The 18,291-nt window shown below is 38.8% G+C and overlaps 1 protein-coding gene across 5 annotated transcripts in view; it reads left to right on the top strand.

Moving 5' to 3' along the window:
• LOC143022079 (mRNA-capping enzyme-like) overlaps positions 1-18,291 on the top strand; it is a 268,589-nt gene that overhangs the window by 223,365 nt on the left and 26,933 nt on the right. Inside the window, exon 12 of one of the 5 annotated variants that reach the window (XM_076180041.1) lies at positions 4,441-4,474. The exons of the other annotated variants lie outside the window; for them this stretch is intronic. Within the exon in view, the coding sequence (XP_076036156.1) occupies positions 4,441-4,459 (19 nt within the window). The 3' untranslated portion in view covers positions 4,460-4,474. The remainder of the gene's footprint in view (positions 1-4,440; positions 4,475-18,291) is intronic. 5 annotated transcript variants of the gene reach the window in all.

Raw genomic sequence — 18,291 nt, 5'->3', positions numbered from 1 at the left:
ATTCTCTTTCCAAGCGTTTGTTTTTGGGGGCACATAGGTCACCACAAACTTTCTACTTTTCATATTCTTGCCTTCGACTTTTATCATGATCAGTTCAACATTACCTTTGCCCTCTGCAATTTTTGTCACGTTTAAGTCTTTCTTGGCCAAGAACATGATTCCTCCTCCCTGTTTCTTGTCCCAGTTTTTTATCCAGTAGTTATATAGACCTTGTCCAATATCGATGGGTGGTATTTCACCTCTTAGTTTAGTCTCTACGATTCCCATTATGTCTGGTTTTTCTTCTAACAGGTAATCATTGAGTTCGTTCAGACCTGAAATTAATCAGTCAATGTTAGTATTGGCCACTTTTAATTTTCTTCCTCCTCCATTGTTTTTTCTATCCTTGGTTTTTTCTTTTTGATGTGCCATTGTCTCAATCTCATGTCGATTACTCTTCAATGGAATTCTTTGCTTTCTGTCTCCGTTCTCATCAAGTTTTTTTTCTTTGCTTCTCTTAGTGACTTTTCTTTTTCTAATTCCTCAGTATGAAGGAGTAATTGTGCCAACAGAACTGTATGTGGCAGAAACGTGGAACATAAGAGAGGAGGAGTTTGAATGTGTTTGAGATGAGGTGTCTGAGAAGTATGATAGGGGCTACTAGGCTGGATAGAGTGAGAAACAAGGAGGTGAAAAGGAGAACATGGGTGGAAAGGGAGTTGGGAGATAGAGTTGATGAAAGAGTATTGGGATGGTTTGGACACAGGGAAAGAATGAGTGAAGAAAGATTATTAAAAAAAAGGTGTGGAAGGCAGAGGTTGGAAGGAGTGAACATGAGGGGTCGACCAAGGATAAGATATATGGGTAGGGTAAAAGGGGCATTGGGAAAGAGGGAAATGTCTATTGAGGAAGGATGGGAGAAGACAGAAGATAGGGGTGAATGGACAATGGTTGTGTATGGATGATGCTGTAATACATGAAAGGGAGTGGGTGGAGGATGGGGGGTGAGATAGAATGTGTGAAAAATAACTTGACTCAGCCCAAAGGGATTTCTTCCCGTCTTCTCTTTTTCTGCTTGAGGGGACGGGGGGTCGCAGATTTAATAAGGTGTACTTGCTGTGGATGTGCTGTGTCTTGTGATACTGCTTCTGACCCATGTCATTGGACAAGATGCAGGGATGACCTGTCATCCAGGAGCAGCCAAGATAAGAGGGAGGGAGGGGGGGTGAATAGGACTGGAGTATGTGGGGATGGAATGGGTGGGAGTGGATATTATGATTTTGTTTTATGGCTACCTCCCCTCTGAAAGGGAAAAGCCTTTGTTTTATATATATATATATATATGCACAGACGCTCCTCTACTTACGTTCATTCATTTTACGTTTTTTCGGTTTTACGTTTGAACTGACTGTAAAAAAACATTGTAAAAAATTAAAAAAAATTAGTGAATTTTTTAGTTTAGCGCGCTCTCCGTAGTTCAAACGATACTTGCGCATGACGCTGCGTCCATTGTTTACATTGCACAAACGACAAACTGAACATGCCTTGCCTCCTCCTCCTCCTCCTCCCCCCTCCTCCTCCACCATCTCAATTTATGTTGCTTGAATTTAATTTATTTGAAATTAATGTTATTATTTTACAATGTTATGTGTATAATTAATGATTTAGGGGTGTTTTATAAGATACGGTAATAGAATTTACGGATGTATAGTACAGTAACAACTTACGTTCATTTTCAACTTACGTTCGGCCATTCGGAACATAACTAAAACGTAAGTTGAGGAGCGTCTGTATATATATATATATATATATATATATATATATATATATATTTTTACCAAAAATCTTGATGTAATCTTTTTTAACTTTGACCTCAGCTCAATATTATTTTGGATCGAAATCAATTTTTCCTCTGCTGCTCCCATTTCCTCACAGTTGACATCTAAGAATGGATTTATCACCAAGTCTGGTATTTTAAGCAATAAAAGATCTTGAAATCTCTCAGAAATGTCTCTTTACAAATCATCCAGGTGTCCACAATACATTTGAAGGTCATCATATGGTATGCACCATAAGTGTTTTCAGCCAATTCATCTATTCTTCTTTGAACAGAGGAATAACTTGTATAATTGAGAGGAATAACTTGTATAACTTGATCAGGTGATTTCTGTACATCTCTGCAGAACCTCTCTTACTGCTGGCAGAATAAACTCTTCTCCAATTGTACAAGGCTTACTAGATCTAGCAATCAGCAAAGATATATTGTAAGGTGCATGCAAAACATCAGTGTATTGTTATGAAATACTAATAAACATATTTGCAATAGTTTTCCATTTCTGAGTCTTTTTTCAGGAAGTGACTGAAAATATGCCAAGTTTTTGTCTGCTCTATCAGAATGCCTTTTCTTCAAATGTTCCAAAAACTTGGATGGTTTCGTGGCTTCATTGGAAAACACTTCACACAGCAAACACATAGGTTGCTGTTGCCAATGTGGTGCTGATAGAAATCCATATTTCAGATATTCCACACTATATTGCCTACACTTCTTTTTTGCTTTCTGTATTGTGGGAATACCCTATTCTGGAACAAAGAATAAAACTTTTATATACATATATATAATCTGAATTAACCAACATGCTTTCACTAGTGCTTTTCACTGCAAGATACAAAGGCAGGACACTACGAGCGTAGCTCCCCTTCCCCTAAAATACAACTAGGTAAATACATATACCAAGAGCCCCCTTACAAAGGAGGTAGCCAAAGTTAAAAGGCATAATTTAACTCCCATTTCATCCCCACCCATTCCACTCCCATTCATCACCAACCTCTCCCTCCCTCTCATCTTGACTCCTGCATAACGAGTCATCCATGCATTTTGCCCATCACCTTGGGTCAAAAGCAATGCACCAAGGTACAACACATCCACAGCAAGGCCGCTACGTTTAATTGGCAACCCCTCCCCCCCCCTCCATCCTCTCATGGAAAAACATTGAAAACAGGGAGAAATTCCTTTGGGCTGCATGAAAACATCATTTACACATAACTACTCCCAAACCCCCCCCCCCTACCCCCCACCCACACCCTTCCATGCATTACAATATTATCCCTACACAGCCATTCTCCACTCACCCCTGTCTTTTGCCTTCTCCCTTCTTCATCAGATATCCCCCTCTTGCTCAACACCCCTTTTACCCCATCCATCCCTGGACCAAAAGCAATGCAGCAAGACACAGCACATGTACAGCTAGGCTGCTTCATTTAATCGGTAACCCCACCCCCTCTCCTTCCTCTCATGCAGAAACATTGAAGACAGGGAGAAATCCCATTGGGCTGTATCAAAACATCATTTACACATAACCAATCCCTAACCTCCCCTATCCCCCACCTCCCTTCCATGCATCACAGCATCATCCATACACAGCCATTTTCCACTCACACCTATCTTTTGTCTTCTCCCTTCCACAACAGACATCCCCCTCTTGCTCAACACCCCTTTTATCCCATCCATCCTCCCTCTCCTACTTGGTCACCCCCTCATATTCACTCTATCTCTGCCTTCCACACTCCTCTTAATCTTTCTTCAGTTATTCTTTCCATGTGTCCAAAACATCCCAATACTCTTTCATCAGCTATGTCTGCCATCTCCTTTTCCACTCCCACTCTCCTCCTCACCTCATTTTTCACTATATCCAACCTTATAACCCTTACCTTACTTCCCAGACATTCTATCTCAAGCACATTTAAATCCATCCTCTCTTCCTCTCTTCCTCTCTTATGTTCCATGTCTCTGCCTTATACAGTGCTGTTGGCACAATCACCTCTTCATACAATCTCCTCTTAGCATCCATTCCCAAATGTCTATTTCTCATCACACTTTTTAATCCCCCAAGGCACTCACTTGCTTCTCTCAATATAAAATCTACCTCCACCTCAAATCCTCCCTTTTCTGCCTCATGTGAGCCCAAGTATCTAGAGTTATCCATTTTCTGCCATCCTCTCCCCTTGTACATCTCATCACCTTACTTTTACCCATATTTACCTTCAATTTTTTCTTCTTGCACACCTTCCCAAACACAGTCACTCTCTTAATCTCCCCTCTGATCTTAAGAACATAATGATAGAGACTGCAAGAGACCATAAGGCCTACACTAGGCATTTCCATGTCCATTACCACCTGTCATCCCCATCCATAAAGTTGTCTAACCGTTTCTTAAAACAACCAATAGTTTCAGTACTCACTACATGGTTACTAGTTAAGTCTATTCCATTTGTTGACTACCCTATTAGTAAAGCAATTCTTGCATATTTCCTTCTTAAATCTAGATTTGTCCAATTTAAATCCATCACTGCGAGTCCTGCCGGTTATCTTAATATGATGACCTTGTTTGCATAACCCTTGTTAAAGCCTTTGATCTACTTCAACACCTCTATTAGATCATCCTGCATTCTGTGTCTTTCCAGAGTGTGTAAAGGTGGCTAAGCCTCTCTTCGTAAGGTAAATTTCTGAGCCCATGTATCATTTTGGTAATTTTCCTCTGTACAGCATAGTCAAGGATGGGTCTAATTAATGCTAGAGTTTGATAATTACCTCTGCACTTCTATTCATAACCATCCCAGTAATGAACCTAATGTTTTGTTAGCTTTATTCTAGGTGCTAATTCACTGTTTTCTGGATTTAAGGTCAGGACTTACAAGAACTCCGAAGTCTCTCTCACACTCAGTTTTCTCTAAAAATGTGTTATCTAAACTATATCTGTTGTCAGGGTTGCGTAGCCCTATGTTTAACACACTGCACTTTGAGATATTGAAGTTCATTTGCCATTTCAATGACCATGTGAACAATTTGTTAAGATTATCCTGCAGAATTTTAGCATCGTCCCCTGACCTAATTAGGCATCCTATTATAGTGTCATCTATAAACTTATTAACATCACTATTAATCCCATTGTCCAAGTCATTTATATACATAATGAACAATAAGGGACCCAAAACCAAATCCTTGGGAACTCCATTAGAAATACTCCCCCATTTGGGTTTTACACCATTTATGGTGACCCACTGATTTCTGTCACTGAACCAAGCTCTAATCCATTCTAACACTTTTCCTCCTATGCCATGGGCTTTGAATTTATTTAGTAGTCTCTGGTGGGGTACCCTGTCAAACACTTTGCTAAAGTCAAGGTAAATAACATAACTATCATTATCTGATGCTTTATATACTTTACTGTAAAAAGATAGAAGATTAGTCACATATGACCTACCCTTGGAGAAACCATGCTGTGAGTCACAAATCAGATAATCTCTCTTGATGTGATCTCTTGAGTCTATTAAGTATTATTGATTCAAGCATTTTACCTATAACTGATGTCAAACTGATTGGCCTGTGGTTGCATATAGACAATTTATCTCCCTTTTTGAAAACAGGAACAATGTTTGCATGTCCCCAAGCAATAGGCACAAAACCAGTGCCTACCGACTTATTAGATATTTCTGTTAACTGGTCGCAGATTTCAAATTTACACTCCTTAAGCACTTTCGGAAAAATTTCATCTGGAAACTGGGATTTCGTAGCTTTGAGTCTTTCAATCTCCTTGACTACTACTACCTACTAGTCCTGATATTAGATAGTCTACTTTCTTCATCCCCACTGAAAATCGGATTGCTGTCAGGTACCTCATCTAAACTCTCCTTAGTAAACACCAAGAGGAAATATTTGTTAAACACCTCACTCATTTTTTCCTCCAATTATATCATGGCATTTTTGTAGTTTTAAACGAGGCCTATCCTTTCCTTATTTTTTGTTCTGTAGAGATGAAAGAAGCCCTTTGGGTTGGATCTCACTTGTCTGGCAACCTTAGTTTCATAGTTACATTTCATTGTATGTGTATTCTTTTTAGCCAGTCTAGCCATATCATTATATTTGGATCTAAGGGGTGTTTCCCCATTTTTTATTCTTATGTAAAGTCCTCTTTTCATTCTGAATTCATGTTTCAGCCTGTCTTGTCATCCATTTGGGAGTATTACTATTCTTCCTTATTGACTTGCATACATACATACATATACCAAAGGCTTCTTCCCCCTACATGGGGGGTAGCCACAAAGAAAAAGGCATAGAAACCACTCCCACCCATTCCATATCCTATATATTCCACTCCCCTCCACCCTCCTCCTTCCCTCTTATCTTGGCACCTCCTGGATGACAGGTCATCCCTGCATCCTGTCCACTGCCCTGGGTCACAAGCAGTGTCACAAGACACAGCGCATCCACAGCAAGGCCATTTCATAAATTTGGCGACCCCCCCTCTCCGTCCCCTCATGCAGAAAAGGAGAAGACGGGGAGAAATTTATTTTGTGCATTTAGAATTAAAGCTGTTAGGTTACTGCACATTTTATCCAAATTGCTGACTAGGCTGTTGACCTCTCACTTATAAATGACCTGACCCAAGGTATGCATATTACCCTCCATGACCCAGCTCCTAACCATACTATTGATGTCCGGACTGACTGACTATATCTTAGCCTGTCACAGCCCCCTGGGTTGGACTTGTAAATGACCAAATTTTTTATATACTCTCTCATCAAAATTGGCTCTCTTGAAGTCCGCTACTAGAATGTTATTTGTACCATTTAATTCTTCCCAAATAATATTAAATCTTATTTCATGATGATGGTTAGAGCCTAGACTATCTCCCACTTTTACGTTACTCGTTAGGTGCTCATTTCTAGTTAAAATTAAGTTCAGAGTATTCTCTCCCCTCATAGGATCAGCAATCATTTGTTTTAGGAAATTCCTGTACCACATCTAAGAAATTTTGTACTTCCTGATCTGCTAAAATATCCCAGTCAATGTTTTTATAAAATCTCCCATGATCTCATTTTTTTCTTCTTCTTCTTCTTCTTCTTCTTCTTCTTCTTCTTCTTCTTCATTAACTGGGACACCCTGCAAATTTCATGAATCAGATCAGTCTGCTCAATAATGAGGTTAGGAGGTCTATACAGGATGCCAATAATAAGTTTCTTATTCTTGCATATAATCTCCACCCAAATAGATTCTGTACTATCATCTTCCTTAATTGAATTGTTGATAATACAATTTATTGTATTTTTAACAAAAAGTACTACTCCCCCACTCCTGCCAACCCTGTCCTTGTGAAAAAACTTATATCCTTCTATCTTGATTTCCAGAAGGAAATGTCTATCAGCCATATTGATCCAGGATTCAGTAATAGCTATAATATCACATGCTTTACTTTGCAGCAAATAAATTTTATTTATTACTCTTCTGCTGTTTGTATAGTAAATGTTTAGTTTATCCTCCCTCCACCTGATTTGGTAATACTTTTCACAGCCCCTCTCTGAGCTGTTTCTACTGCCTCAACTATATTACGATAACCCCCACCCCCGACTCCCATGTAATCTACCTGAAAAAAACCTGCAGGATGCCTACTTCTCGCTCAGGGGATTCAGCAAGGAGCCAAAATCCTCCGGGCAACAGATGCACCCTGTCCCTTCTATATAGATTGTTTCTGTAAAAGTGATCCCAATTATCAACAAATACCCATCCATTGGCCTTACAAAGATTTGCCAGCCTGCAGTTCATTGCAATAGCCCTGGAATACCACATGCCTCCAACGCTATGCTTTGGAAGGGTTCTACATATGACAGGAACCCCTCCCTTATTCCTAATCTTATCTAGCACATTCTGGAACTGCACAAATAATTGCTTACTAACTTCTATGTCATTCCCACCAGCACTCAAGCAAACAATGGGTTTCTTGGTACTTACGACAGAGCCTGAGATTGTTGAATTTTTTTATTACAAAACCCCAATAGGAAAGAGTGACCATGTACTATTAGAACTGGGATTGAAAGAACAAATGGATCAAAGTAAAAACAATAAACATAGAATAGGAAGAGTAATGTATAACAAAACAAACTTTGAGGAACTTATAGCATTCTTCTGCAATGCAAATTGGGATAAATTCCTAAACGAAGAAACAGGGATAGAAGAAAAATGGAACATACTAAAAGAAATTTATAATGAAGGAGTGAATAAATATGTACCATAACAAAAAATAGAAAGAACATACAACCACTCCTCGTTTAACGACGACAATTGGGACCAGCGCGCCGTCATTAACCGAATTGGTCGTTAAGCGAAAGTGTATACATATACGCACATGTACTGTATGTACAATGTCCAGCAATACATGTATCTTTATTTTTGTGTATTTTCCCTCTTTTTATACAGTACATTAAAGCTTTACTGTTTATTTACGGTGGTTAGGTTTCTGAAATTACCGTATATGACCAAATCCACGTATGCTGACATTCCATATTGAATACCGGGGTATTTTTTTTAGTTTCGACCATGGGCACAATATAGCAATAGAAAATTAAATATTAATTTTGTAAATTAAAATGTATCAACGTAATATGCAATTTTGTGGGCGGAAATGAAGGTAAAAAATACCATGCTACAAGCAAATATGCTAATGAACGAAGTCGGTAGCATAGGATCGGGACGCCATCATGTCTGTCAATTGACGGCCTCGGTACTTCCGACAGTACCTTGCCAGGTATATTTTCTTGAAGGAATGTTATGGAGCGGAGATACATGCATTCCTTCAAGCTGCAAGAACCCCGTAAGCTGAGAGAGTGGTTGAAAAGCCCGCCAACGTCCGCATATGCTGACATTCCATATTAAATACAGGGGTATTTTTTTAGTTTCGACCATGGGCACAATATAGCAATAGAAAATTAATGATTAATTTTGTAAATTAAAATGTATCAACATAATATGCAATTTTGTGGGCTGAAATGAAAGTAAAAAATACCTTGCTACAAGCAAATATGTTAATGAACGAAGTCGGTAGCATAGGATCGGGACGCCATCTTGTCATCTGTTAATTGACGGCCTCGGTACTTCCGACTACCTCGCCAGGTATATTTTCTTGAAGGAATGTTATGGTGCGGAGATACATGCATTCCTTCAAGGTGCAAGAACTTTGTATACCCCGCAAGCTGAGAGAGTGGTTGAAAAGCCCGCCAACGTCTCTCACGACAACGACAACAAGGACGAGTCAGATGACATTTAATTTGCAGGTAAATGATTTATTAAACACAGGTTAGGTTTGGTTAGGTTAGGTTAGACAAATTTATCATCCTTTCATTTCTTCGACATCGGCATCAAACATGGCGTACCACTCGTCCGACACGACTTCGTTACTTACGAAATCTGTTTTAGCACCTTTTTTTTTCCGCTCACAAAATTACATATTACATTATAATTTACAAAATTAATAATAATTTTCAATTGCTATATTGCGCCCATGGTCGAAACTAAAAATTTACCAATACCGGTATATACTGTACCCTAGGTAGTTTTTGCAGCTTACATGATGGTAATGTAGACCTAAGCTTCAGAACACTACCTCACAGATAATATCCACTGTATAAGTTCATTTATAACATCATACAAATTTGCCTCAGCCAACTTATCGTACACGACGTCATAACTTCGGGAGATTTACGTTAAACGAATAATGGTCTGTCATAAAGCCCGTCGTTACTCCGCGTTGTCGTTAACCGAGTGTAGTCTAATATCGCCATTAGTAAAGAAGTAGTCAAGCAGATTGATGGACTTAAAGCTACAAAATCTCCGGGTCCAGACGAAATTTTTCCAAGAATGCTTAAGGAGTGTAAATTTGAAATCTGCGACCAGTTAACTGAAATATTCAATAAATCGGTAGACACTGGTTTTGTTTCAACTGCTTGGAGGCAGGCAAACGTTGTTCTTGTTTTTAAGAAGGGAGATAGATCATCTATATGCAACTACAGGCCAATCGGTTATAGGAAAAATGCTTGAATCAATAATAGTAAATAGACTCGGAGAACACATCGAAGGGCATAATTTAATTCATGATTCACAGCATGGTTTCTCCAAGGGTAAGTCATGTGTGACTAATCTTCTATCCTTTTACACTAAAGTATATAAGGCGTCAGATAACAATGAAAATTAAGATGTTATTTACCTTGACTTTAGCAAAGCGTTCGACAAGGTGCCACACCAGAGACTAAATAAAATCAAAGCCCATGGCATAGGAGGAAAAGTGTTAGAATGGATTAGTAACAGAAAACAGCGGGTCACCATAAATGGAATAAAATGTAAGTGGGGCAATGTCACGAGTGGGGTCTCCCAGGGCTCGGTTTTGGGTCCCTTATTGTTCATTATGTACATAAATGACTTAGACGATGGGATAAATAGTGATAGTAAGTTTGCGGAAGACACTTAAATAAGACGCCTAATTAGGTAAGGAGGTGACGCCCAGATTCTGCAGGATGATCTTAATAGATTGTTAACATGATCGGTGAAATGGCAAATGAACTTCAATATCTCTAAGTGTAGCATGTTAAATGTAGGGCTACACAACCCTGAAAATAGATACAACTTAGAAAATCTGAGTGCGAGAGAGACTTGGGAGTTCTGGTTAGTCCGGACCTTAAAACCAGGAAGCAGTGCATTAGCGCCAGAAATAAAGCTAACAGCATTAGGCTTCATTGCTAGGACGGTAACGAATAGAAGTGCAGAGGTAATTATTAAGCTCTATCTAGCAATAGTTAGACCCATCCTTGACTATGTGGTACAGTTTTGGTCTCCGTCCTACAAAATGGACATAAATTCACTAGAATCAGTACAGAGAAGAATGACCAAAATGATACATGGACTCGGAAATTTCCCTTATGAAGAGAGGCTTAGGCACCTAAATTTACACTCTCTGGAAAGACACAGAGTGCGGGGTGATCTAATAGAAGTGTTCAAGTGGATCAAAGGCTATAACAAGGGTGAAGCAAACAAGGTCATCATAATAAAACAACAGGGCAGGACTCGCAGTAATGGGTATAAACTGGACAAATTTAGATTTAAGAAGGAAATAGGCAAGAATTGGTTTACTAATAGGGTGGTCAATGAATGGAATAAACTTAGTAACCATGTAATAAGCGCTGAAACTATCAGTTGTTTTAAAAAATTATTAGACAACTTTATGGATGGGGATGACAGGTGGTGATGGACATGGAGCTGCCTAGATTAGGCCTTATGGTCTTTTGCAGTCTCCTTTATTCTTATGTTCTTATGTTCTCTCAATCAAGACCCATAAGCCTTTCCAACTACACTCAGCAAGCTGATCCCTCTGTAACTACTACACTCACACTTGTCCCCCTTTCCTTTGTAAAGCAGAACTATACAGGCACTCCTCCAGTCCTCTGGCACTCTACCCTCTCTTAAACTAACATTAAATAACCTCACCAGCCAGTCCACCATAACTGTACCTCCTTTCTTCAGACATTCTGCATGGCATCCATCCAACCCAGGTGCCTTACCTGCTCTCATCATCTTAACAGCTGCTTTCACTTCATCCTTCCTTATTTCTCCTCCATTTTCCTCACTCATCACTCTCATTTTCTTAGTGTTTCCCACTGCAACTATCTTTCCCTCCCTATCCTCCTTCACATTTAGCAACTCCCTAAAATACTCTGCCCACCTTCCTCTCACTGCCTTCTCTTCCATTATCATCTCTCTATCTGCACCTTTTACCTTTTCTTCTCTACTTCATTCACCTCCTCTTCCTCTTTTAATTTCCTTCCAAAACATCATTTAATTACTTTCAAAATTTTCTGTCATACTCTTTCCCCATTTCACATCTGCTCTCCTCTTTGCTTCCTTTATCTTATGCTTAACTTCCTTTCTCTTTACTTTGTACCTCTCATACGATTCCCTTGTCCTAATTTGTAGCCAATCTATGAATGCCTGCTTTTTCTCTTCTACACCCTTCTTTGCTTCCTCATCCATTCACTACCACTCACTACCCTTCCTATTTCCTCCTAAAAAAACAAGCAAGAAATAGAATAACTGCACCAGTGCAAAAATGAATATATAGAAGAACTAGAAATGGCAGAAATTTATGAACAACCACTTCAAATCTGTGTTCACATTAGAAGGTTCACCTGACTGTGAAGAAATCGAGAGAGAATTATCTCCCGCAACGAAAGAAATAATCGTAACACAAAAGGAAATCAGCGACCAAATTAAAACCCTTGATGTTAGAAAATCACATGGCCCAGACGGAATTGCAAACTGGATACTGAAAGAATGTATGGAAGAATTAACTGACAAAATATATATTATAATCAAAGTATCACTTAACTTCTTCACTCCGGGGCACATTGCACGTCTGGCAGCATTAGCTGCCCGACGTGCGATGTTGCATCATAATAATAATCGCATTATAAAAAATAAAGTCAGTGCTCAATCGCTCGTTCTCTTTCACCCGTGTATTTTGATAACCATAGAAAATTGATGAAGCCAGTTTAGAGAGAATGGAAATTATGTAGGTACGACTACAATAAATATAATCAAGATGGCAATGTCGGCATCATCGAATACCCACCTGCTCCTCATGTCGCCTACGTAGGCATCACCGTATGGAAGTGATTAAAGAAGGAAAAGTGCCACTTGACTGGAAAAAGGCAAACATTGTACCAATCTATAAGGGAGGTAATAAAGAAGACCCATCTAATTACAGACTGGTATCACTGACAAGCACAATAGCAAAAATTTGTGAAATTGTCAAAAATAGATGGGTAAAGCACCTGGAAGAAAAACTACTAAATTCAAATCAATTTGGATTTAGACAAGGGAGATCATGTACAACAAATTTGATCTGCTTCTATTTCAAGATTAATAGACATAATGCAAGAAAGAGATGGGTGGGCAGACTGTGCCTTTCTCGACCTACAAAAGGCATTCGACAAGGTACATACATATACCAAGGGTTTTTCCCCCTTACAAGGGAGGTAGCCAAAAAGGAAAAGGCTTAAAATCATTCCCACCCATTCCATCCCTGAATACACTCCACACCCCTCCACCCTCCCTCTTAGCACCTGGATGATGTGTCATCCCTACACCTTGTCCACTGCCCTGGGTCAGAAACAGTGTCGCAAGACACAGCACATCCACAGCAAGGCTGCTTCATTAAATCGGTGACCCCCCCTCTCCGTCCCCCCATTGCATAAAAGGAGAAGACGGGCAGAAATCCCTTTGGGCTGCGTCAAATTTTGCTCACACATACTACCTCACCCCCCATCCCCCCGCCCATTCCACCTCATGCAATCACATCATCATCCATATACAACCATTCCCCATTCACCCCTATCTTCTGTCCTCTCCCGTCCTTCCTCAACAGACATTCCCCTCTTCCCCAAAGCCCCCTTCACCCCATCCATCCACCTCATCCTAGGACATCCCCTCATGTTCACTTCCTCCACATATGCCTTCCATACCTCTTTTACTAGTCTTTCTTCACTCATTCTTTCCATGTGTCCAAACCATCCTAATATTCTTTCATCAACCCTATCTCCCAGCTCCCTTTCCACCCCCGTTCTTCTCCTCACCTCCTCATTTCTCACTCTAGCCTAGTAACCCCTATCATACTTCTCAGACACCTCATCTCAAACACATTCAAACTCCAAAGGATTACAAAGGCGGAGCATGCCGATAGGAGACCTTTTGGTCCATATCTAGGTTGGATGCGAATCACACACACACACACACACTTTCAACGAACGGACGGCTTGACGAACGCTCTGAAGAAAAGTGCAGATTGTGGATACCAACGCAAAGAGAAGTGCCTTTTTGTATTTGCAGGGGGGGGGGAAATTGCTCGTGAGGCAGTAGGTAAGTAGGAAAAGAGGAGAAGGGGAGGGATTGCTGGGGAAATGGAAGGAAATGAGGATGTGGAGGACTTGGCCCAGGCAGACGGGCGTAAGGTCAACATGAAACGACCACCGGATGACGAAATGGCAAATAAAAATGTAAAGATTAGAAGTATAGAGAGGAGAAATACAGTAGAAAGTGACGAGAATATGTTCCAGGGATTTAAAGAGGGTGGGGGGGACACAACCCCCCCCCGACTGATAAGACTAGAGGAGAGAGTTGATAAGGTGATCGAGGACTTGGAACGTAAGTTAGGTAAGGTAGACTCCATCTTCCAGAGAATTGAAAGATTGGAACAACTAGAGAAGGCTAACAGAAACTTAACTGAAGAAGTAGAGGACCTAAAAAGACAGTTAGGAAATGTAAAGGAGGAGAATGAGAAATTGAAGAAGAATAGTAATGAAAACAGTGAGAAAATAGCTACAGAAGCTAAAAATTGGAGAATAACTCAAGAAGGGAATAAGGTTTCATTCACTGACATAGTCAAACAGCAATTGAAAGAACATAATGAAGACTCAGTTATTAAAGTGATGAGACAGAAGGAGAATATAGTAAGAGAATTAGCTGACAAAAAGAAATGTATAATTATATTAGGAATGGAAGAGAAACATAACCCAGATAGAACCGCAAGAATCAAGGAGGAAAATGAAAGGGTAAGCAGTTTATTAAAATTAGTCCAGGAAGATGAACCAGAAATTATAAAGGAAATTGAGGAAAAATTCAGACTCGGAAAATATAGTACAGATAAGACCAGACCAATTAAGATTAAATTCAGGTCACAAACAACGGCAGAGAAAATTCTATCCAAGACAGGGAAACTAGCAACAAATGATCAATATAAAAAGGTATGGATAAAAAGAGAAATGAATAAGGAGGAAAGAGAGGCAGAAAAGCAGAAAAGAATTGAAGCTAAGGCAAAAAACGAGGAAAGAACGGAGTCAGAGAAAGAGAGATTCTATTGGAGAGTAGTGAACATGAAAATAAAGCAGTTCGACATACTAAAGAAAAACATAAGGGAAACAGAGAACACAATGGAAGTGGCAGAAAACTAAGAGTGTCTTACACAAATATAGATGGATTGATAACAGGATTGAATGAACTGAATGATTATTTGAAAGAAAAAGAACCGGACATAATGGGAATTGTAGAAACAAAATTAAAAGGCCCACTACCACCCAACAGTGTAGGACATGATACATACAATTATTGGATTAGAAACAGAGAGAAAAAACAAGGGGGTGGAGTTATGTTCCTGACAAAGAAGGATATAAACGTGAAAGGTGTCATATATGGAAAGAATACAGTAGAGATGATTATGATAGAAGTGGAAGACCGAGATAAGAAGAGCAGAAAATTTGTGATCAATTATGTGCCTCCGAAAACAGCCTCATGGGAGGAGAGTGAACATAAAAGTATGTTAGAGGACACAAAGATAGCATTAACTAAAATAATGGAAGACGGAGGAAGAATAGTTATGATGGGCGACTTTAATTGCAAAGAAATCTGCTGGGAAGAAATGACAGTAAAGAGTGGTGATGACTCATGGGGAAATGCTCTACTTGAGATGATTACTGACCATTCAATGACACAATGGATACAAGAGAACACTAGGTATAGAAATGAAGAAGAACCATCGAGGCTAGACTTAATAATTACATCTGAACCTAGAATAGTGGACAAGATTGAATATAAAACACCAATAGGTAAAAGTGACCACATATTGATTGAACTGGAACTTAATGAAGAAAAATATATGAAAAGAAATGAACAATATAGAAAAGGAAGAATGATGTATGAAAAAACAAACTTTGATAAAATAAGAGAATTCTTCCAACAAGAAAACTGGGAAGAAATATACAAATAAGAAACATCAGTGGAAGAGAAATGGAATATTTTGACAAAAATTTACAAAGAAGGAGTGGAAAAGTATGTCCCAAGACAAAAACAAGAAAAAGAATATGTAAAATGCTGGTACAACAAAAGTTGTAGGGAGTTAAAAGACAAAAGAGACAAAGCCTGGACCGGATGGAAAAAAGACAGAAGACCTGAAAAATGGAAAATATATACTGGTTATAGAAATGAATATGTACAAAAGTGCAGAGAGGAAAAAAGAAAATATGAAAAAGATGTTATAGAAAAGTGTAAAGATCAACCAAAACTATTCTACAGATTTGTAAACAATAAACTGAAAAACAAACAAGACTTGGAGAAATTAAGACAAGGAGGAGTTGAATACACTGAGGAAATGGAAATGGCAGAAATTATGAACAAACATTTTAAATCAGTGTTTACAAGGGAAAATATACAACCTGAAGAGATTGAGTGGAAGGAAAAAGTCCCCCCTATGGAAGAAATAGAAGTAACGAAGAATGAAATATTGACACACTTGGGTAATTTTGATGTCAGAAAATCGCATGGGCCAGATGAAATAGCAAACTGGATTCTGAAAGAATGTAGGAATGAACTGGCAGACAAAATACATAGCATAATAAGCAGTTCCTTAAAAGAAGGAAAAGTTCCAGAAGATTGGAAAAAAGCAAATATAGTACCTATATATAAAGGAGGAAATAAAGAAGAACCTACCAACTATAGACCAGTCTCTCTAACAAGTACAATAGCAAAAATATGTGAAAGAATTATCAAAAGTAGATGGGTAAAATACTTGGAAAAAAACAACGTACTAAATCCAAGGCAATTTGGATTCAGACAAGGACGGTCATGCGTCACCAATTTAATATGTTTCTATTCAAGACTAATAGATATAATACAAGAAAGAGATGGATGGGCTGATTGTGCATTTCTAGACCTAAAAAAAGCTTTTGACAAAGTACCACATAAGAAGTTGCTTAAGAAATTAGAATATGAAGGAGGAATACAAGGTAAACTGCTAAATTGGATGGAAGACTTTTTGCAAGAAAGAAAAATGAGAGTAGTGATAAGAGATCAGCACTCAAAATGGAATGAAGTAATAAGCGGTGTCCCGCAGGGAACAGTTCTGGCCCCAATAATGTTTGCTATATATATTAATGATATGGATGAAGGAATTGAAAGCTATATGAGCTTCTTTGCAGATGATGCAAAATTACTGAAAAGAGTGAAAACTGAAGAGGATTGTGAATCACTACAGAGAGATCTAAATAAAGTACAAGAATGGAGTAGGAAGTGGGAGATGGAGTTCAATACAAAAAAGTGTAGTATAATGGAATTTGGAAAAAGCAAAAACAGAATAACAGGATCATATAATTTGGGAGAAGAAGGAATAAAAAGAGTAGAAAATGAGAGGGACCTGGGAGTCATTGTTATGAATAATATGTCACCTGAGAAACATATAAATAAGATTTTTGGAGAAACTTATAATTTAATAAGAACAATCAAAGTGGCATTTACATACCTGGATGAAGAAATGGTGAGGAAAATCCTAATCACCCTGATAAGACCAAGATTGGAATATGCAGCAACGATATGGTCACCAAGTACAAAAAAATGTATAAAAAAACTTGAAAGAATACAAAGAGCAATTACTAAACTGGCACCAACACTCTCAAAACTATCATATGAAGAGAGACTACAAAAACTTAAACTACAGACACTAGAGCAAAGAAGAGAGAGAGGAGATTTGATAGCTATTTACAGAATCATGAAAGGCATAGAAATTACTGATAGAGAGAATCTGATAAAATGGGATGACAGAAATACAAGAGGACACGGAAAGAAAATAAAAAAAGACAACTATAGAAGAGATTTGAAAAAGAACAGCTTTCCTCACAGAGCAATAGACAGTTGGAACAAGTTAGATGAGAAAGTGGTGTGTGCAAAAACAATACATGAATTTAAAAATAGTTTAGATAAAATGAGATATGAAGACGGGACCTCACGAGCATAGCTCCCCTTCCCGTAAAATACAACTAGGTAAATACAACTAGGTAAATACACACTTTCAACGAACGGACGGCTTGAAGAACGCTCTGAAGAAAAGTGCAGATTGTGGATACCAACGCAAAGAGAAGTGCCTTTTTGTATTTGCAGGGGGGGGGAAATTGCTCGTGGGGTAGTGGGAAAGTAAGGAAAGAGGAGAGGGGGAGGGATTGCTGGGGAAATGGAAGGTAATGAGGAGGTGGAGGAAATGGCCCTGACGGGCCGCCGTAAGGTAGACAAACGACCCCAAGACGAGTTGGATGATAACATGTCTAATAGGAATGTGAAGATTAGAGGTATAGATAGGAGCAATATAGCAGAAAGTGATGAGAATATTTTCAAGGGATTTAAAGAGAGTGGGGGGGACACAAACCCCCCCCGACTGACAAGACTAGAGAAGAAGGTTGATAAGGTGATCGAGGACTTGGAGAGTAGGTTAGGTCATATGAACACCATTTTAAAAAGGGTTGAAAGATTGGAAGAACTGGAAAAGGCGAATAAAAACTTAACTGATTAAATAGAAGAACTAAAAAGACAGTTAAGAGAGGTAAAGGTGGAGAATGAGGAATTGAAGAAGAATAGTAAAGAAAACAGAGAAACAATAGCTAAAGAAAGTAAAAATT

Source organism: Oratosquilla oratoria, chromosome 43 (genome assembly GCF_046742065.1).
Source record: "Oratosquilla oratoria isolate Oo_2021 chromosome 43, ASM4674206v1, whole genome shotgun sequence".
In the NCBI taxonomy this organism is placed as follows: domain Eukaryota; kingdom Metazoa; phylum Arthropoda; class Malacostraca; order Stomatopoda; family Squillidae; genus Oratosquilla; species Oratosquilla oratoria.
Note: the sequence above shows the minus strand (reverse complement) of the source record. Positions and strands in the feature narration are given on the sequence as shown.